General features: G+C 34.3%; 1 protein-coding gene across 1 annotated transcript; it reads left to right on the forward strand.

Annotated features, from left to right (window-relative positions):
* The first annotated feature begins 1,051 nt into the window (after window positions 1-1,051).
* LOC126816109 (phosphoacetylglucosamine mutase) lies at window positions 1,052-20,145 on the forward strand. The gene is made up of 17 exons (XM_050542312.2): window positions 1,052-1,219; window positions 2,219-2,289; window positions 2,739-2,868; window positions 3,722-3,817; window positions 4,704-4,777; window positions 5,223-5,350; window positions 7,101-7,259; window positions 7,643-7,685; window positions 8,630-8,710; window positions 9,382-9,425; window positions 11,192-11,305; window positions 11,870-11,971; window positions 12,844-12,902; window positions 15,009-15,072; window positions 15,226-15,348; window positions 15,757-15,930; window positions 17,086-20,145. The coding sequence occupies exons 1-17, from the start codon at window positions 1,119-1,121 to the stop codon at window positions 17,161-17,163; spliced, it is 1,641 nt and encodes a 546-aa protein (XP_050398269.1). The 5' UTR covers window positions 1,052-1,118; the 3' UTR covers window positions 17,164-20,145.
* The last annotated feature ends 2,915 nt before the right edge of the window (window positions 20,146-23,060 follow it).

The raw sequence follows: 23,060 nt of genomic DNA on the forward strand, positions 1-23,060 counted from the left end.
TTCAAAAATAAAAATGTTCTGTGGAATTCAAAATTCGTGTGCTTTTAAATTATCAGATTCCAAACTGGGGGTGGGGATGAAAAAGCTGTTGTAGTGTTACATAATCAGATTATTTCAACTTACTTATTCTATGGAAATACAGCTATATAGGAGATATTTTAAAATTGATAGGCACTGCATGTTTCAACATCTTAGATTTGACCACAAATTGGCACTTGAAACTATGTTAACAGAGAAAAACCTTGTGGTTTTCGATGAAAGTGTTAAAAAGTTAAATATTGCATCATGATAACTGTTTTAAAGTATTTCCGGGTTTGATTTATATTGAGTTTATCTCATCTTTTTACAGAATGCAATTATGTTCAAAAAAAAAAATGTTGTGTGGAATTCAAAATTCATGTGCTTTTAAATTTCTGTCTGAAATTCCGCAGTTTTCTGATGTATTATAGTGTATTATATGCATGGATTTTCATACTCTTTGGCCAGGGTATTGCATATATGTTTGTTTATTAGATAACAACAGATTTGTTCAAACAGCAAGAACATGTGAGGTATATAGGACTAAGACTACGAATGTAGTGCGAGTTATTAATAGACAATTTTTCCTTTAATTTTTTTCTCCCCCCTTCCTGCATTTTTGGATTGACTTTTTGGTCTCGAATAGGAGAAAAGGGATCAAATTTGCAATTTTATAGCAGTTTTGGGTAATACTGGTGATATTACAGCGGAGGGATAGGTGTGTAAAATGTCTTTCTGCGGAGCAATTATTGTATCGAAAAAAATCTAAACGGTCAACCCCCTACAAATTTATGCTGAGGAGATTGCCAATTGTGGGTCCCCATTGTGCCTATAGAGATTGGAACCAACGGAATGTTGAGCAAAAAGATACAGCCTGTGATGTTACACCAATTTAACATTGAAGTCAATGGGCAAATAATTATTAGTCTGAGTCCTTATCTTTGAGCGATGACGAAGAGTTATCTCATCTCTTACTCTTCTGTCATTAAAGATACCAAAGGTCTGTGTCTTTATATTTGGATATCCAGTCGGATTTTATTGATTGACTATTGAACGAAAATAAAAATACCTGACATTCCCGACTTTGAACAGGAAGCAAGATGGAAGCGCTTTTGGAAAGAGCGGCTGCTACAGGACTTGAAAAACACCCAAGAAAGCAAAATATTCAAATAAAATATGGAACAGCGGGTTTCAGAACCATGTGAGTAACAAGAACTTTATATAATATTCTCTCAATCTTTTTATTTGCAAATATAGCAGTGGTACGGAATTTAGAACCCGGCGACATGATTTGTTGACACAGCGAGTCAAAATGGGTTCAACTTTATCGAATGGAATTTGACACGTATGTATTGACTCGACGTAAATATTTACAGCTTATAGCTTTCTCTCCAATTGTCAGTTGAGTTATAGCCTAATGGTATTACATCCAAGCTATTTATTTTGCCCCGTCTGAAAAAAATTAAAGGGGCTAGGCTAAGTCTCTAATTCAATATTTTCCATAATAAATATTCGAAATTAAAAACACGAATTAGAATTCCATATTGATCAATTTTAATCAGTTGTTATCTTGCCGTGAAACTATAGGATCCTAATATCCAATATTTAAGACACAATTTGAATTAACATTTTATAATCAGTACACTACACAAGTCGTGTAGGCCTACCCTATGATGTCAGGTGCCATTTAGTAATGAACAATTAAAAACATACCCTACAACACAATGTGGAAGTAATATTATAGTAAAGACTGATTCATAAACAACTAAATAATAATTTTAAAAATGTGTAGAATGCACTAATCAGATGTAAACGACTGCTGTTCCGTTTGAACTGTTCACATATTTCTCCAAACATAATCGTTAGAAATTACAATATATTTTTTTTCAAAAATCGAATATATAAATAACTTTAAATACGTTCATATTACATTAATATGTGCTCTTAGAATCCTTTTTGTCTTTTTCAAGGCTCTAAAAAAAAAGAGCCATACGCCCTTTAAAGAACAAATAAATGTGAGCACAAGTTGAGTTCTTGGCTTTGAAATTTGTTTTGTAATTGTCATTTTGTAAAATTATAGATGTAGGGTGGGGGCCTATTCAAATCATTGATATGTTATAGGAAGGGAAGAAAATATGGATTCTACATAGAATAAATCAAATATTTTAAAATTGGGTTGATATATATATATATATTTCAGTGCCGATCAACTGGATCATGTCATTTACCGAATGGGACTGTTGGCTGTCATTGCATCCAAGTCCAGAAAAGGTAATACACACATTATGATTATTGTATAAATGTACATTATATGTCATTCCAAAGATGCCATATTTGGCTTGTATTGTTACAAGGTTTCGATGTGACTATACAACTACCGTACATTAGGTCACATTAGAAGAACGAATGTCATTGTTTCTGTTCAGATAATAAACAAAGTCTTGATTATCCATTTTTAAATTAAATCATTAAATGGCCGAACTGTTCTAATCTATTTAAAATTTGAGCCATCTGATGGCATCAAGAGTTGATTATGATCTTGTCATGTTAATTAATGTCTAATTAATGATTTATATAACATTTGATAAGGCCTAAAGAAAGACCTGCAATGGGAATTTAGCTCTTGCATTATGCCTGTTTATAATTAAATTCATTTTTTACCCAAATGAAAGAGGTTTGACCATTTTGATAAAATCCAACACTAATCTATTTATTAATAGCAACTATTGGAGTAATGATAACAGCCTCTCACAATCCTGAAGAAGATAATGGTGTAAAACTGGTTGATTGTCGTGGAGAAATGATGCCTGCAATTTGGGAAAAATATGCTACACAGCTGGCTAATGCAGGGTAAATATAATCCATTTTCTTATTGTTCTTCTAACTTTAAATAAAAAAAAAATTAATATAAGATAATGTCATACTACGTAATACAGGTATCTTACTTGTTAGATCAAAGGGTCTATCATTGAGTCAAGTGGCGTGGTATGCATGACGAGGACTAGTGTCGGCTGTCCATGGTTTTTTCCATGTCCTCCGATTTCCTCTCACTGCTAAAGACCCTTATGTGTAAGCAAATTATTGAAATAAAATTAAACCATGAGTTAGTCCAGAATGACCTAGCTTGTGCCGAGGGGACTTTAAACCCCATTTCTCATCTAAAGAAATTATATGTATGCAGGGTACTGTAAATATAGTCCATTTTCTTATTGTTTCTCCAACTTTTTAGAAATTATATATTAGAGAATGTCATTCTAAAGCAAAATTGTTTACATTTTTATTATATCAAAAAAGATTTTGCCCTAACTTTTTATGATGGAAAGTCTATTAAACAATCTGAAGGTCAAACATATTGTTTTTTTTTTTTTTAAAAAGTCACTTGATATTTCCATATAGTAGACATAGTTTATTCTCATAGAAATGCAATGGGGGTTTAACGTTCTCCATTTCTGAACCAACCAGGCTAATGAAGACGGGCACACTCTTTGTCATATTTCAACTGCTAAGGGTTCTTTTACTTGCACACCAATGTGTATACAGGACGTTTTTTTTTTTTATTACATCTGAACAACTAGACAGTGTTCCTTGCTAGGCCCTCCAAACTTCACCACTGACAAGGGGAAGCCATATTGAAAAAAAACTGAACCATTCTTCTCCTGGTAACTGTTTTTTTTTTCTTTTGATATAAATAATTTGGTTTTAGGGATGATGAAATAGTTGGTGTTTTAAGAAACATTTTATCAGCTGAAGTTAAAAACCCTGACGTTACAGCAAAAGTTATTTATGGTAAAGATACAAGGTAGAGTGCCTATGTATTTCTTTAAATATTTGGTTTAATACAGAATCAGTTACCAGTGCTGCTCAAAACATGCTTCATTTAAAACATTGATTCTTCTCTCTCTCCAAATGGTAAATCATATGTATCAACATAAATGAGTACATGTATATAAATTAAATGAATGCATGCTTCCATATTCTAATCTGATTAAAAACAACATCTAGAAGTTGAAAGTTGGCAGTTCTCACTATAATAGTTAAAAACTAGATAACGTAAAGGCAATTTGCTGAAAATTTCATTCAAATTGATCCACTATGAACCGCAAACTAAGCAAATGAAATTTCTGCCTAGCCTCGGTCATCATTACTAAAATCAGTACGATAAACAGCATAGTCTCGATTATCTATTTAATCGTTTAATCGAGAAGGAAAGTTATGCAGTAAATCGGCTCACAATCCACTTAAGATCGCAGGCTAGCGATGCCATCTAGAGTTGATTATGGTCTGGATAAGTTAATTAATGTCTAATTTATAATTTAGATAACATTTCAGGCCTAAAGAAAGACCTGCAATAGACAGATTTAGCTCTTGCATAATGTATGTTTAACAAAGAAGTAAAAGATATCAGTTATCAGATATTAAACCAATGATATTAGCCCAGCATCTGATTAACCACGGTTGATTATTTTATTGATTTGAGATGAGTGTTATATTTCATGATTTGAGAGGTGTTATGTTTCATGATTTGAGAGATGGTTATGTTTCACGTCACCAGTGATTTATTTGTAGGTTAACTATTTTACTTGCTTACATTGAAGTGTGTATGGAATAAAGTGTGACTTGTGATAATTTCATGTATTGGCTGTCAGATAAATCGATGTACATAATCTGATATTTTTTATATTTAGACCAAGTAGTATACCATTAGCCCAATCATTGCAAGATGGTATAGTGGCATTAGGAGGAGAATATCATGACTTTGGTTAGTACACATTTATCATAATTATAGTTCTCATTTCTTAGTAGACTATGTGATAGCCAGGCTGTACATCATAACAAAACAGGAATTTTACTTGAAAACTTTGACCATCTGTTGATTTTGCAAACTGCGGAATTTAATATATCAATTAAATTTTTGTGACCAACAAAATGGCGATGGGCGTAACCATTTTTTTTTGACTGATATTAATATTAGAGACTGCTATTACGCTAAAATGGCCAATGGGGTTTTAACAAATAGGTCCTGATCACTTTTAGATAATTCTTAAAGTAAACTGTTCTGAAACTAAATCCAATCAGGGTCTTGTTTGTTTGATATTTTTTATAATATCATTTTAACCACAATTAAAGGCGCTAACATTTTTTGATATAGATAAAGTTCATTTATTCCTGTTGAGCATTATTTAATTGATATGTTATATTTTCAGGATTGTTAAGCACCCCACAGTTGCACTATCTGGTTGTTTGTACGAATACTAATGGAGCATACGGTCAACCAACAGAAGAAGGATATTACAATAAATTATCTCTTGCATTCCAAGCTTTATCTAAACAGGTTTGTAAGCCAACAACTACACTATAACAATCTGATTAAAACACAGATCCTATTTCGTTTCTTTTTTTATTGTTCAAAATTTCATTTTACTTGTCTTTACTACACTAGGATCTGGAAGGGTTGTTATATAACCTGCATTCTGGATGGTGTGATGGATTAGCCAATGAAATGGTCTGTTACGGCGAGTTTTTGTTGTGAGGTGCACGGAACTGTGGGTAACCCACTAGAAACATCAATGCTGATTGATTAATCAAATGTCTGACGTCATAGGGTCAAAAGCCGCTCGTATGACCTATGACACGACCTTCCACTACAACCGGTCAGATCTTCATGTAGTGTAGGCCATCGAAAGTATAAAAAAACGAAACGAAATATAGATCTGTATTTGAATCAGATTAACACTATAACTAATTTCTTACCGCCTTAATGAACGCTAAATTGTACTCAAATTGACATTTAATTACATGGAAGAAAAGAATAATAACCCTGGCATGGATTCAATTAGATTGATAGATCAGCCAAAAAGAGTGTTGGCCTCATGAGCATTAATTATCCTTCCTGTAATCTGTCCACATTGATAATGTTAATATATATCATGCTTACTATACATGTACATACAACAAGTAAATGTTAACAAAATATCTAAAATTGCCGAAAATAGTTAAAATTTGTTGATTTTTCAAGTCGTGTCCAGCCTTTATATATATATAGTGTTAAATATTTAGTCATTTATATAGGTAAATCAAACTTTTAACTTTTAACTTGCTTTTTCCGTACTCAATTTTTCACCCATATCAGGTCTTAGAAAATCAAATTCTCAAAATCTATGAGAGATAATGGTCTCTTCTTTGGAATACGATTAGTACTATAGCTACTGTTTGCAATAAGGTGATTTTCAAAGTGTTTGTTATACATTTGGACATTTTATTGTACAAAATCTTTTTAGTAGTGTGTTCGGCCACACCCACTTGTTTTATGTGGGATGCAAAATGTTCTTTATTAACATTCAAATAGTAAAATTTATGCCTTATTGCACTCTTTAATGCCTCTATATGTTATTCCAAATCACAAATAGTTTGTTTCAATAAAATTGTTGAAGATTTTGATTTCCTAACATAGCCACCGTGAATATATAAAAAAATCCAATATGGCCACTATTTCCATGGCAACAAATAAACATTTTGCGCTCAAATTATCAAATCTGATTTGGGACATCATATACTAATATTACACTAAATGGCAAGTTTCTGTTATCAATGTAAAATTCTTAGGTAGTGTCCTGCCTTAAAGTAAGACTAATTGAACTGTTGTCATACTGAAATGATAGATCTCATTTATGAGTAGGGCTCACACTTTCGGGCGCCAGAGTCGCAATTTGCGATAATATAATGAAAGTGGCGATTGAATTTTGTTTTTGGTGATAAAGTTTTGAGGTACTGCTGATTCTTTTGTAGAAGTGGCAAAAAAAAATCATCTTAAAACTCTAATCATATTTTTCCTGGATTAACCATGTTATGTTGAGTGTCAATCACAAGCACGTAGCGGCATACTATAATTCAATTAACTTGCTGATAATCCTGAACGTATCAGTGATTAATACTAAACAATTGAATCGTCTTGGATTAATGGTTTTAACTGATTGATAATTGCCAATAATAAAGTCTATATCTAGTCATTATTTATCATTAACCCTAACAAATAGATTAACGGTGATTATTTGACGAGAATTGTTATGGCTATATTCTTACAGCAAGAACCAACACCATGTAAAAACTACTCAAGGAAATTATACGTGGATGCTGCTAATGGTGTGGGCGCCCCTAAATTACGATCTCTATTGTCTCATCTTAGTGATCTTCTAGATGTACAAGTCTTCAATGATGGAAGTGAAGGAAGACTCAATTACCAGGTATTTTCTTGCCATTTTAGATTAAACGTACAGGTTCATTTTACTGATTTCAGAATGTCTACAGCTACAATAAAATAGAAGAGAAATCTTCAGAAAATGTGTGAAACTCGGTTAATACTGACAAAAGTTTGGGAATCTGTTCCAAATTCACAATTCAGATAAAAGAATCTGTTTATATTGACTTCTAGTTTAACTTCACACGTTCAAGTTTTGGTACATCAGTAACGTTTTGAGGCAATGATGTTTTGGACTGTATACATAATTTTATCCTTCAAGAGCATTAAGTTTTGCAAATTTATTCCCACATCATGCTCACATGTGCAGGTATTTTGTAAATGAAGCTTAGTTTTAAACATAAACTGTTATTATGTTCATATTTTTAGTGTGGAGCAGATTACGTGAAAGTTCAACAGAAATTACCTGTTGGTAAGTATCTATTGATGAGCTTTGTTCCTTGAGCATAACTGATTATTCTGTTGTGAGTACTTTATAGGCGTGTTTTAAAATTGGAGAACATGGCAAATGATTATCAATGCAGTAAGGTTGCCTGTTCAACCTCATGGGTTTTCTCCGGGTACTCCAGTTTCCTCCCACTGCTAAAGACCCCGGCTTGCAAGCATAATATTGCAAAAAAATTGAACCATATGTTAGTCCCGAAATGACCTGGTTTGTGTCTAGAGGGTGTTAAACTCTCTCTCTGTCTCAGTAATTCAAAGATCTGTAGATCAAACAACTGCAGTGTAGTGCTCGATCATTGAGATAACAGATCTGAAATCAAAGGTTTTCAAATTTCAATCCACTGCCAGCCAACCTACACAGCTGACTTACCCTTATGTTTAAAGAGTTAATCTCTTTATTTTTGTGTAGAATATAACTACAGGCCCTGACCACAAAGCTTTCTCAGACTTAAAGATACATTATGGGAGGTTAGATGAAGAGCTGGCATGTTTTAATGTTTAAAAACATTATAAAAATTAAAACGTTTACATAAAATATATTATATGTTGCCTATATATAATAATTTAGATCAGTTTTCCATTTTAACGTATGGCTCCCCTACCATAGATAAATTGTTTCAATGGCATTTAGTAATTGTACTGGAATATACAGGTCTGAATTCTATGGAATGGAATACAATCACAGCTTTTACTAAATTAGTAGCGTGTCTCTGGTTGGTCAGCATTAACCAAGTATTGTTGTGTACATGCATATTATTGCTTGATTTATGACTAGAGAAGCCTAGTGTAAACGCTGCTCAGTAATAAGCAGTAATTGTATTCCATAGAATTGTGACCTGTATATACATAAGTAAGGCTCTGTATGTGATGATCTAAACTGCTATGATTATCATGATCATTATTTTATTATAGATATGAAAGTAGAAGCTGGTATACGATGTGCATCATTTGATGGTGATGCTGATCGTATTGTTTATTATTATATTGATCAAGGTATGTTCTTAAAGTAATTCACAGGCTGAATCTACTGATATAAAATTCTATTGTATATCTGTATTTTCAAGTGTATATGATAAGAGTTATATTCCTTGGTTTACAAACAGTGGAAGGGTTTTGGGTAGCCTAATGGTGTCACATGTGCTTAAGATCAAAAGGTCTGTCATTGAGTAAACTGGCATGGCTTCGATTATCAGCTTGTACGTGACAAGGAGTAGGGTCACCTGTCCAACCTTGTGAGTTTTCTATGCGTCCTCCGATTTTCTTCCACTGCTAAAGAAAAAAAGAAATGAAATGGGGTTTAAATGTTCTGCTCCGCCTGGGAAATTTTACCCAGACAACTAGACATCTGTCTGTGTCAGGCTCTCCGTCTTGCACCACTGACAAGGGGGAAACCATGCTGGAAAATTCTGATGAACTTTCTCGGCCAACACCGGGATCAAACCTGTGACCTCCAGGCTAGCGAGCCAGCGTCTTACTCACTTAGCCACCAAATTATTGAAATATAAATCCAACCATATGTTAGTTCTGAAATGGTCTAGTTTGTGTCAAGTGGATGCTAAACCCAATTTTTCTCTGTATTAGATCAGAGGAAATCAATTTGATCAGACAAAAAGCTTTGAAAGTTGCATCATTAGAGACTATGTAGATATTGTTGATATTTTCAGATGGAAAGTTTAATTTATTGGATGGCGATAAGATAGCAACTCTGGTGAGCTTAAACTTTATAACTGACATTAAAGAGCACATAAAATGACCAAACAAAATTATATGTACTTCAAACGGGCTATACTATATACCGGAAAACAACCAGAAAACAACCTGGGAAACTGCCGGAAAACACCATGTTATACTGAATACCGGAAAACACCGGAAAAACACTAAATACCGGAAAACACACTAAATACCGGAAAACACACTTAATACCGGAAAACACACTAAATACTGGAAAACACCCTAAATAGGTAACCCGGAGAAGGGCTATTTTCCGGTATTTAGTGTGCTTTCCGGTATTTAGTGTTTTCCCAGTGTTTTCCGGTATTCAGTATAAAATGGTGTTTTCCGGTAGTTTTCTGGTGTTGTCCAGTAGTTTTCCGGTGTTTTTCGGTGTTTTCCGGTATATAGTATTGCCGATTTCAAACTATTGTTTACTATAGACACTTTACATTGTGGTCTATATATGTCTCAATTAATTATCAATGGATTTGAATTTAATTATTGTCAGTATATAATAAACACTGTACATATAGATTAAGTCTGGTTATTTTATGTGCTCTTTAGTGGGGGTTGGATGGCCGAATGGTTAGCATGTGTGCACAGTATCATACGGTCTGTCATTGAGTCAACTGGCGGGGTTTCGAGTTCCCGCTTGCTCGTGCCAAGGTATAGGGTCACCTGTCTAACCTCATGGGTTTTCTCCGGGTCCTCCGGTTTCCTCCAACTGCTAAAGACCCCTACGCGCAAGCAAATTATTGAAATAAAATTGATCCATGTGTTAGTCCCGAAATGACCTAGTTTGTGTCGAGTCGACGTTAAACCTCATTTCTGTCTTTCTCTCTTTAAGTTCAGGCCATAAAATTGATATAGAATTTGCCTGTCAACATATTTGGTCAACTTAGTCAAACAAGTGTGCCGATACTATTTTAGATATGCACAATATATTACAGATGATGCCAGAATATTCCAGTAGGGGTGAGAAGAGGGTCAAACACCCCGATATTTAATTATTGAACTGTTATCACATTTAATTCGCAATACACAGAGTTATAGTGCTTTAACAACTGTTTCATAAAACATAAAAATATCATTTACAAATTTGATACCGGTGCACATCAGCATTTATCATACAGTTGACAATTTTTACCGATGTTTTAACCAATATTCAATTGTAAATAAATGATATGAGGTCTAAAGTTCTACTTTTCTGCACCAACCAGGTTAAAGAATATGAGAATACACAATGTATTGTGCCATGAGGAACAGCAGCGCTACAGCCTACTCTAATAAAGTATAGTCACATTCTAGTCAACTTATGTTATAATTCAAGCCTATTTGTTCCCTAAATTGAAATCCATTGTGTCCCATCAAGATTTAACACACAGGACTTATTTTTTTTTTGTCTCATCCAAATGACTAGATGTTGTTCCTTGTGAGGCCCTCTGTCCTGCACCACTGAGACAGAGATGTTCTATATCTTATATGTTTCTCAGAGGGAGCCACAGTGGCTCAGAGAGTAAGATATTGCCTCGCTAACCTGGAGTTGTTCGATCCTGCTGTTGACTGAGAAAGTTCTTCAGTATTTTTCGGGTATGTTCTCCCTTGTCAGTGGTGCAGGACGGAGTGCCAGGTATAGGACAATGTATAGTGTATAGTTGTTGCTCATAGCACACTATATGACATATTCCCATCTTCATTAGCCCAGTCCAAGTAGAACAGTAGGATGTTTAATGTAATTTCATTTCATTTCATGTTTTTCAGGTAGCAGGGTATTTACAAGAGCTTGTAGCTAGAAGTGGAATCAATTTAAAACTAGGATTAGTTCAAACAGCCTATGCTAATGGTAGTTCTACAGAATATATCACAGATACACTGGTAATTATTATTTTCATTATGTTCTGATGATATTAAAGGGGAATTATGGGAGATTGACAGTTCTCGCTGTAATAGTTGAAAAATAGATAACGTAAATAAAATATTTTGAAAATTTGAGTCAAATTGCTCCACTCTGAACCAAAATATTAGCTTAAGAATTTTAGGCAAAGCTTGATCATGATTACTAAAGTCGGTACGATAAAAACATAGTCTCGATTATCCAATTTTATGTTTTATTATTTTTCAAAAAATGTATTCCAATCTGTTAAATATCGCAGGCTATCGATGACATCGAGAGTTAATTATGGTCTCGATAAGTTAATTAATGTCTAATCAATAATTTAAATAACATTTCAGCCTAAAGAAAGGCCTGCAATAGGCAGATCGAGCTTGTGCATATTGTATGTTTAAGTGAAGCTCTAAAGCATCGCGTGAAGCTCGGTGCCTGAGCAAAGCTCTTTTCTGGTAACACATACTAGCGCAATCCTGTATTTTTAACTACCATATATTTTTTTACAATTTACAATATTGTCTCTTTAAAGTGATAATTTCTTTTATTTATAGAAAGTTCCGGTGGCATGTGTACCAACAGGAGTTAAACATTTACATCACAAGGCTCAAGATTTCGATATTGGTGTTTATTTTGAAGCTAATGGTCATGGAACAGTAAGTAGAACCTTTTTGGGGGTTTTAACGGGAGGACTTTGGGATGTTTATCGTGCAAAATATTTTAATTTCAAAGTTTATAGTCACATAAAACCGATGAACATTAAAATCTAGAATCCTGTCCATCAACCTCTTGTCCACTGTGTTTTAAAACAAGTGGTAATCAGAATATGACTGGAATAATATAAGTATGGTCAAGGTGGTAAAATGGTTGATAGACACGGGATGAGAATAACCTCCTACTTGCCGACAAGAAAATTTACTATAAATCTTGGGCTACTGATATTTTCAAAATAAATAGCTCTCACCAATTGCCATTAAAGAATGATGGATATAGGTAGCTAAATACTTAATAAGAGTATTAAATTGGACAGGACTCTTAAAGATAGGTTCCCAGAAAAGTATTTATCGGGTGGTTATTTTCAATAAAAGTATGACATTTTTGGTATATATGGAAAGTAGAGATATCCAATACTGGATTCCCTGAAAAACACTCATGGAGTGTATACAGGACAAAAATGTAAGGGTTCCCCTAATCGACAGTGTGGCGATTAGGAATACCTGCTCGCATGACATCTAAGGTTGCAAGCAAAGATTGAGTGCTTGGTGTACATGTTGGTAAACTTTATGAAGAGTTAGACGTACAACACTTTCTGAGATAAAAATCATGGAAAAAGACGTGGGCAGTGGATAATCCGAGAATTTAATTAGGTTTCGAAATTTGTAATAAATAGTCAGTGATTAAAGACAACATCGTCTTGTGTATACATCCCTACATGTAAGCAAATTATTGAAACAAAATTGTGCCATATGACCTGGTTTGTGTTGGCTTCGATTATTGGCTTCAATGTGTTATATTTTCTTTATGTCAGGTATTATTTAGTGATGATGCTTTGAAGAGAATTGCAGACAGTGCCGGCGAGAATTCCAGGTAAAAATATTTGATCTTTTTGGTCAATAGCAAATTGCGTAGTTAACTCCCTTGAGTTTTAAAGTAAGAGGATACTCGATTGATCGTTCCAGAATTAAATTCTTTTAATCCCCAAAATTCTGACAATCGAGTGAACGGAGGGGGACTGATGGAACAGTGACAGAACTGTATTCCACGTCACTCGATTGCAATTCTGTCAATGTGAGACGTTCCGGACTGACAATCGTGCATCCCCATTTTGTCTGAATTCTGGGAGATAATTCTTTAAGATGTATATAAATAATTTGGGAGATTGTTCTTTTGGTTATTGATTTCACCATATTTCAGTGTCAGGCTTGTATGTAACAAGTTGTAGGGTTGTCTGGACTTCACCATATTTCAGTGGCAGGCTTGTATGTAACAAGTTGTAGGGTTGTCTGGACTTCACCATATTTCAGTGGCAGGCTTGTATGTAACAAGTTGTAGGGTTGTCTGGACTTCACCATATTTCAGTGGCAGGCTTGTATGTAACAAGTTGTAGGGTTGTCTGTCTAATCTTCTATGTGACAAGGTGTAGGGTCATCAGTCTAATCTTCTATGTGACAAGGTGTAGGGTCTAACTTTATGTTATTTCTCTTGACAAATAGGCCCCGTTTGTCGCGATGCAGGAGCGCCATCACGTAGTGATCTGTAAAACTATTATGGCCACTTCCGCCTTCATTTCTATCGGGTTTGGAGCTCAAAGTACGGCAATAAACTCGCTCTAACTTGACTGAATGAAAAATCTAACATACCTTTCGACTTTGTGGAATAACAATCTATAATTCTACTGATCTTTTTTTTGAAAATCTTATCGGATTCCTTAGAACAGATGTAGGCCTATTTTCTTCATGATCACCATCAAAACATTGAAGAATCCATTATGTCGTAAATTTTATGTTAATTAGATTGCCATTACTTAGATTTTCCCTTTTCTCACTGTTTTATTGTCGATTTGGGATGATACGAATATTTAGTATATATTAAAGACGTCTCTATTCCTTTGACCTCATTTGACGTTTAAACCTATATAATGTACATGAATTTTAGGTACTATTTTTTTTTGCGGATGAATACAGCTGTTCTGTAATGCTTAATATTGATCTGTAACATTAAGAGTTAAGTGGATTTATCTCCCTTTCATGATTAATAATAATGTTCTCATGAGCCGTTTTTTTTTTTCGGCATGAAGCCTTAGTGCATATGGTACTTATATGTGTATCTCCCCTGTTGAAGCTATGTATACTATTATATTTTCTTACTTGACTGTCATTTGGGTTTTCTCTCTTTGTTTGCTCTGTACCGTGTCCCCTGTGGACCCTTGTTTGGAAATAAAGCTATTATTATTATTATTTATTATTATTGTATTCTGTTGTAGACTGTGAAAATTTTGGATCCATGTGTCCCCGCTTTAAATCACATGGATCCATTAAACCTTCTAACTGTTTAATTCCATTTTTTTCATTGAAGATTCTTATATTACAAATCTTTCCTTACACTAGAAACGTAATCACTGGTTCCTCCCTTCAGCTAAACATCCTACACCAAAGAATTATTTAACTAAAAATATGCACTGTAACCCAGGTATCGTTTAATCTTGTGTATCTAGCACTAATTTCTTTCACATTCGTTTAATATCAAATCTTTGTTTAAAAATTTGTAAAAACTGTTTAAAATCACCATAAATCGTTTAATTTGTACTTCTGTCCAGTTTAAAGATGACCATTCAATTTTGATAATGAGTGTCCAATTTACAAGTGTTTAATTTCTCAATCATTGTTAAAAAATAAACAACCCAATTGATTAATGATGTATAATGATTAATTTTTGAACAGTAATCAGGAAATTAAAAACTTGTAAATTGGACAGTCATTATCAAAATTAATCAGTCAGCTTTAAACTGGACACATGTACAAATTAGATGATTTTTGGTGATTTTAAACAATTTTTACAAATTTTTAAACAAAGATTTGATATTAAACGAATGTGAAAGAAATTAGTGCTAGATACACAAGATTAAACGATACCTGGGTTACAGTGATAGCAGCCCTTAGTTTAAATTTACATGTATATTTTTGTTTTTTATAGTTTAACAAGTGATCAAAAACAAGGCGTAAAACATCTTTCAACTGTTATAGATGTCATTAATCAGGTTGGTTAAAAATTTAACAAATATTGTCCTTCATGCCCTCATATCCTTCAACATGCTCAGTCACAGATTTTTCTTTTTCAATATAAGTCCCCATTTCAAGAATGACTTGTTGTATGTACATCTATATATATATGTTATATTTTATTTCTGCAGACGGTTGGAGATGCGTTATCAGACATGTTGTTAGTGGAGATTATTTTACGAACCCGAGATTGGAGTCCGTCTGATTGGAATAAACAGTATATAGATTTACCAAATCGACAACTCAAGGTTAAGGTGAGTAAAGTGTAGATAAAGAGCTCACAGTTCTCGCTATAATAGTTAAAAAATAGATAACGTAAATAGAATATGCTGCAAATTTCAGTCAAATTGCTCCACTCTGAACCGAGATATTAGCTTTTGAATTTTAGGCTGGCCTCGATCATCATTACTAAAGTCAGTACAATGAAAAACAAGGTTTAATTATTTTTCCAAAAATGTATTCCATTCCGATAGCAATGGCATCGAGGGTTGATTATGGTCTGGAAAAGTTAACTAATGTCTAATTAATGATTTAGATAACATTTCAGGCCTAAAGAAAGACCTGCAATAGGCAGATTTAGCTCTTGCATAATGTTTGTTTAATCCTTCAGGCATAGTCCACATCTCAGTTCTACATGTGACAATTTCTCTTTGTACCTGTAGGTAAAAGATCGTAATGTTATATCAACAACGGATGCAGAAAGAAAGGTTGTGACGCCTGATGGTTTACAGGCAGCCATTGATACCATAGTAACCGGATATAAAAAAGGCAGATCATTTGTTCGACCATCCGGTACAGAAGATGTTGTTCGAGTTTATGCCGAGGCTGATACACAGGTACATGAATTTGAACAGGGGTTTAATAAAATAAATGTCCATTTCTATAGTACCAAAACTCCACAAAAAATTATGCTTGTAGCATCTGGAAAACAAATCTACATAAACAAGCCTGGAAATAAGGCACCTGTCACAGACAGTGTCAGGCACAGATTCTGGTGCCTTGTCATTTTGTCTGGCACTGATTTCTCTTTTTTATTGATATTATTAATACATGTCCAGCACTAAGTTGAAAATGTCACATACTATTTCATTAGTGCCTGCCATTTTGTCAGGTACATCTAAAACCCCTGCCATTTTGTCAGGTACATCTAAATCCGTTATTTCCAGGCCTGTTAACATAAATAGTCTTTAGCTCTCAGTTAAAACTTGTCTTGGGGGGGGGCGGGGGTAGGTGGCTGTATGGATAACGTTTGCGCGTTGTATGATCAGGTCTGTCAACTGGCGTGGTTTCGATTACCCGCTTGTACGTGACAGGGAGTAGGGCCGTCTGTCCAACCTCTTGGATTTTCTCCGGGTCCTCCGGCTTCCTCGCACTGCTAAAAGACCACTATATGCAAACGAATTAATGAAATAAAATTTAACCATATGTTAGTCCCGATATGACCTACATTACTGCAAGAGGCCCTTTTCCTAACCTTCCACATTGCGGCAGATGTTCACAGGTCATTCAGTGTATTCAGTCTCTCCCTTGTATGAGGTATTTAAAGGATTGTTCATTTCCATATTAGGTGCCCATTAACTATTACATCAGCGAGAGAGAGAGAGAGAGAGAGAGAGAGAGAGAGAGAGAGGGGTCTACTCAGCACAAACTAGGTCATTTCGGTACTAACATGGTTTAATTTAATTTCAATTATTGGCTTACGCGTAGGGGTCTTTAGCAGTGGGAGGAAACAGGAGGAGCCGGAGAAAACCCACGAGGTTGGACAGGCGACCCTACTCCTTGTCATGTACAATCAGGAAATCAAAACCACACCAGTTGACTCAATGACAGACCTTACGATACAGCGCACACGTGCTAACCATTCGGCCATCCACACCACCTATTACATCTGAGGTTCAATTACTTTATTATACTCATTAATCAGGCCAAGATGTCAATTATCATTTGATATATCACCAATGACAATACTTTGCCATTCTCTTCTTTTTCAGGTTAATGTTGATAAATTGGCCAAGGAAGTAGGAAATAAAGTTTACGATCTTGCTGGTGGGATCGGAGACAGACCTTGAAAATGAAATAAATTATAGAATATATTTTTGTACCATATATTATAATCAGCTTATTATAAAAATCTCATTTTATTAAATTATTTAACATTTTAATTACACAATATATAAAGAAATCTATGAAATAATGCTTGGTTTGAGATTTTCAAGTTTTGAAATTACAACGCAATTTAGCAGTGCTTGGTTTGGAAATTTAAACGTCTACAACCGTTTCTGTCCAAAATATTAAAAAATTAAGTTTGGGATGAAAAATATATTCAATAAACTTAATTTTTTAATATTACAACAACAATAGTTGTCAGAAGATCAAGGCCTTATTCTTTAGTATGCTTTGATTAGAATTGCATTTTGTCAAGGCAGCAACTAAATTTCAGCGGCTAAGGATTAGTGCTTTGAGCATGTCACTGCTACCAAGAATTCTGTTTTTATAATTGTTCACAATTTCACATTATCATCATTTTTTCTTGACCTTTGTTTGGTAGTTCAACCATGGACCTTATAATACATGGACTGGCAACCGCTTAATAACCTAACCAGAGATGTGTGCCGCGCTGTAATTTGAGACACGTCCCTTTGCGGCATCTGTAGTTACCTGGCATGCGTACTGCTCCATTATGAGTATAATGGGTTACAACACCTATAAATAAATCTGCCAGCCATCGGATGTTTATATTTTATTGAATAATAATATGCCAATAAAATTAAATTTATTTTAAACAAAATTTCTCGCTTTTATAGTCTATCTAAAGAAACTGGGCAAAACTGTGGGGTAATTTGGGTCAAATCAAATACAGGTTTATTCATGATTGTTGAGCAGTACATGCATTGGTACTTGAAAATATCACAAAACAAAATGATTTTTAAAAGTGCTAATATTTGTTTTAAAAATAAGAATTTTTCCCAGTACCGTAGATAAGATATCAAAGTTTATAGAGAAAGGGATCATTAATTCCAAAAATAAATGTTTCACTGATTGAAAGCAAAAATAAAATCACATATTTTTTCATAAAATTGTCTAAAAGTGTTATTTTCGTTGTTTTTAGGAAGTAATTAATTGTATTTCCCTTTTTTAAAAATCGATGATTTTTTTTCCAAACAATGCCTTAGATTCACGTGTATCAGAATTATGTCAGAAAAATATGAAATAATAAATAGATTTTGATTGAAAGTAAAAATCCTGACGTATGTTTTCGATTGTTCATATAACAACAAACAATGGTGACGTCTTCGTTTCAGAGATGCGGTCTACGTGTACTTTGAAGATGGTAATTACAAAGTTGTTTAAAATAAAATGTATACATATATGCAACGGAAATTATAGTTAATGAATTATCTTGTCAAACAAAAGTTTATTTTAGCAGTTTTTGGTAAATTCAGGACACAAAACATAACGATGAAAACGGGTGATTATAGCTAATTAGCGAAGACATTCAGTAATATCGCTATTGACTTCTCTTGTGTTTTCTCGCGCGGCAGGCATTTAGCGATATTGCTTCTCGTAACCAGTCCATATATTATAAGGTCCATGGTTCAACCCATTGCAAGTCCATCTTACTTACTCAACACCAGATAATATTAAACATACAGAGCTAAATCTGCCTATTGCAGGGCTTTCTTTGGTGGACCTTAAAGGGACAATAACACTTTTACTGGCTTGACAGCTCTAGAAAATAAAAAATAGCCTTATTCTAAGTACTAGATGTGTTAGTGTCCTACCTGTTGTGTAAATTATCCATTAAATCCTATTTTACTTGTCCAGAGGGTTCAAAAATATTTTTAAATCCAAGTCACATTTGAAAAGCTTTACGTCAGGCTTTTCAAATCATTTAGTTGAATTTTTCCAATTTTTTAAGTTAGGTGTGTTAAGATGAAATTTATATCATCAATTAATTGGAATATTGTAAAATAGTGCAATTTGTTGACCAGAATAAAGATTGGGACATATTATTCAGTTACAACAAGAGTGGTATTGAGCCTTTAAATGTTATGTAAACTATTAATTAGACATTATTAACATGTCAAGATCATAATCAACTCTCGATGCCATCACTGGTTGCAATTAATGCACACTTCTTTTCAAACCTTCAAAGGCTAATATCTTTGCTCACAATAGAGTAATTTGAATGAAATTTTCTATACGTTCATTTTAGATTATCTGATTTTGAAATGAAATGGGGTTTAATGTCCTATTGTTTTGCTCCGAACTTGGGCCAATGGAGACGGGCATACGCCATACAGTGTGCTATGAGGGAAATTTTGCCCGGACAGCGGATCTACGGACTACTCTTATATCAAATTCCAACTGTCAAGGGATCTTTTACGTGTATGCCAATGTGTACACGGGATCTAAGGTTTTTCCTCCCATCCGAACGACTAGACAGCTGTCCTTGTCAGGCCCCCGTCCTGTCTGTTTTTGAACTATTCTAGCAAGAATGGCCGGCTCTTTATCTAAATCTTACATAATGTATCATTAATAAATAACAAAAGACTTTTCTGGAATACTAATAAAATTTAAATGTGTATTAGTATAATATTCATGATAATCACAAATAATCAACAGAAATTATCATTGATTTTTATTTTGTTGTTATTGTTATTTGATATACAATGATTTCTATTTTTGATAAATAATTTTTTAATTATTTACATGTGATGCTATACTACGTAAATTTTGTGCCAGACATGTATTATAAATATCTTTTGAAAGCCAGTTTTCCTGAAATGAAATGAAATGGAGTTTAACGTCCTACTTTTCTGCACTGACTGGGCTAATAAAGACAGGCATAAAGCCATAAGGTGTGCTATGAGAGAAATCACTCCAGGACAGCAGCACTACAGCCTACTCTTTTAATGAATTCCAACAGCAGTTGTACTTGATCCAGTTTAAAGAGAGAGAGAGAAATGGGGTTTAACGTCCACTCGAACCAAACTAGGTTATTTCGGGACTAACATATGGTTAATTTTATTTCAATAATTCGCTTGCGCGTAGGGCTCTTTAGCAGTGGGAGGAAACCAGAGGACCTGGAGAAAACCCACGAGGTTGGACAGGCGACCCTACTCCTTGTCACGTACAACCGAGGATTCGAAACCACGCCAGTCGACTCAATGACAGGCTTTATGATACAGCGCGCGCTAACCATTCAGCCATCCAACCCCCATCCAGTTTAAAAACACAGGAAGAGATAAATCTGGGTGTGACATAACCTAGCATTAAAAAGAATTATTCCCTGTGAGTTAATGTGTTATATATATTCATCAATATAGTTACCCTAAAGCTACACAAACTTCTGTTATTTTATTAAAACATAATTAATATAAATCATGGAAATCCTTGAGAATCATTTAGCAATTGGTTGTTTCGATAGGTATTCTCTTATCGTTTTGAAGTAAAGCACAAGAGAAGCTGTATCACAACCAGTGATTGTATTCCATTTAAGTGGGGGGTTGGTTGGCCGAATGGTTAACATGTGCGCTGTGGATCATAAGGTCTGTCGTTGAGTCAAGTGGCGCGGTTTCGATTCCTTGCTTGTTCGTGACAAGTAGTAGGGTCGCCTGTCCAACCTCGTGGGTTTTCTCCGGGTCCTTCAGTTTCCTCCCACAGCTAAAGACCCCTACGAGCAAGTGAATTAATGAAATAAAATTGAACCATATGTTAATCCGAAATTACCTAGTTTGTGCTGATGGGACGTGAAACCCCATTTCTCTCTCTCTCCATATATTTTATCCATGATGGTATTATATACTTTTGTTATTATTATAATTTAGTTAAACTAATTGTTATTGTTTACTTTTGATGGAGAAAGAGAAATTGGGTTTAACATCAACTCAACAGTATTTCAGGGCTTTTATAATATGAAGGTAACTGGAGAACCCAGAAAAACACACAGGGTTAGGCAGGTGGTCATATTCCTCATCGTATACAAGCTTGGGATCGAAACCACAACACTTAACAATGACAGACCTTAAACAAAAATACTTAAAACGACTTGTTTCCCCCGCCTTCTCTCTTTCTAAGAAAGGGGGCTTTATATTTTGCATGACAACAAAACCTTTTGTTAGCTATAGAAGGATAGAATACATGTGTCTTCCATTTATTTATAATCTTAAGAGATGTCTGTGTGTACATCAGCCTGATACTAATATAAAATATAATTAAAGTGCTATTTTTTATTATAAAATGGTGGGAATGGTTAATAAACAATATTCTTTATATACATGGAATTATAGTGTCTGTTGTATTTGTAATTTAAACAGTTTTGATGATCAAAATACATTTTTTTCATGAATCCATGAACAATTGTCTGCAAGGCTTTTGTGTCCATAAATAGTCTAAACCTAATCTTAGATTTAAACTGTATGGAATACCTCATTATTAGCTCCAAACATTCGAGATCCAAAATTAACCTTCCAGACTTTGAATTAGGAAACTGTGTTATTCAACCTTCAGCCAGTGCTCGGAATCTTGGAATTATCATGGATTCCACTCATCACTTAGACCAACATGTCAATAATATCAGCAGAAAGGCACATTTTCATATCAGAAATATTAGACATATTTGGCGATATCTAGATAACTCTTCTGTAAAATCTCTTGTTCAGGCCATGGTAACATCACAACTTGACGACTGTAACAGCCTATTATATTGAATCAATCAAACTTTACTTAACAAACTCCAAAGGATTCAAAATACTGCTGCTAGATTAGTTACCCGAACTTCAATCAGATCACACATTTCACCAGCTCTAAAAGAATTACACTGGCTCCCTATTAGATCCAGAATCCAATATAAAATTCTAGTTATTGCTCACAAATCCATTAATGGCAGCGCACCTCAATATCTGCAAGAATTGCTACAAGAGTACAAACCAACGCATCAGCTAAGACAGGCAGTGGACTGACTCCAACTTTCTGTCCCTACATCTAGAACCAACTACGGTGATAGGATGTTCATGAAGTCTGCTGCTGTTTTATGGAACGATCTACCCCTAACACTAAAACAAATAAAAGATTCGAACACCTTTAAATCCAGATTGAAGACTATTCTTTTCACGAGAGCTTACGACTAAGCGCATTTGAGCAGGCATCCTGGATAAATCGCGCTATATAAATATAAATGACTAATTTCATTTAATTTAATTCTCTACCAGTCCATGGTGCAAACATCAGAAAAATGATGTAGCACCATCTAGTATTATAATTAAAAGTGCTCTGTCCTGTTGTATGTTCACCAGAAATTCTGGATGGACGACAAGCCGGACCACCCGACATCGGACACAGTTGACAACTATATACATGTACGTCCAAATTAAATGTAGGCAAATGAAAAGATTGTACCAGTAAATAAAATGGATTTATTTAGTATGAATGATAGATGGTATATTATACAATGTAATTACTATATATTCATGTACATAAAACAATATAATTCCTTATACAGTCATAAATTAATATTTGAACATACATTTTTACAAAATCAATTCTTTCTTGAAATAAATGAAGCATGTGAACAAGAAATATCTGTAATCGTACAATATAATTTATTACACGGTCATAAAATAATATTTTAATCAAGTTGTTTATATAAACCATGTAATAAATGCAACTGGACTTCAGATTTTTGCTACAAGTTAATAGTATGATATGATGCGGACTGCTTTGATTTCAATACACATTCATATGTTGACTTCCTCCTGGGAGCAACCATTTTGGGGAGTCACGGTGGCTAGGTGGTTAAGGAGCTGGCTTGCTAGCCTGGAGGTCGGGTGTTCGATCCCTGCATTGGCCGAGAAAGTTCATCCCGATTTTCCGACGTGGTTTCCCCTTGTCAGTGATGCAGGATGGAGGGCCTGACAAGGACAGCTGTCTAGTCCTTCAGATGAGACGAAAAACCGAGGTCCCG

This window comes from Patella vulgata, chromosome 3 (assembly GCF_932274485.2).
Source record: "Patella vulgata chromosome 3, xgPatVulg1.2, whole genome shotgun sequence".
Lineage (NCBI taxonomy): Eukaryota > Metazoa > Mollusca > Gastropoda > Patellidae > Patella > Patella vulgata.

Coding starts and splice junctions, on each gene's coding strand:
- LOC126816109 (XM_050542312.2), top strand. CDS start 1,119: ATGGAAGCGCTTTTGGAAAGAGCGGCTGCTACAGGACTTGAAAAACAC. Junction 7,686..8,629: donor TCAACAGAAATTACCTGTTG/GTAAGTATCTAT, acceptor ATTTTATTATAG/ATATGAAAGTAGAAGCTGGT. Junction 12,903..15,008: donor AGTGCCGGCGAGAATTCCAG/GTAAAAATATTT, acceptor TGTTTTTTATAG/TTTAACAAGTGATCAAAAAC.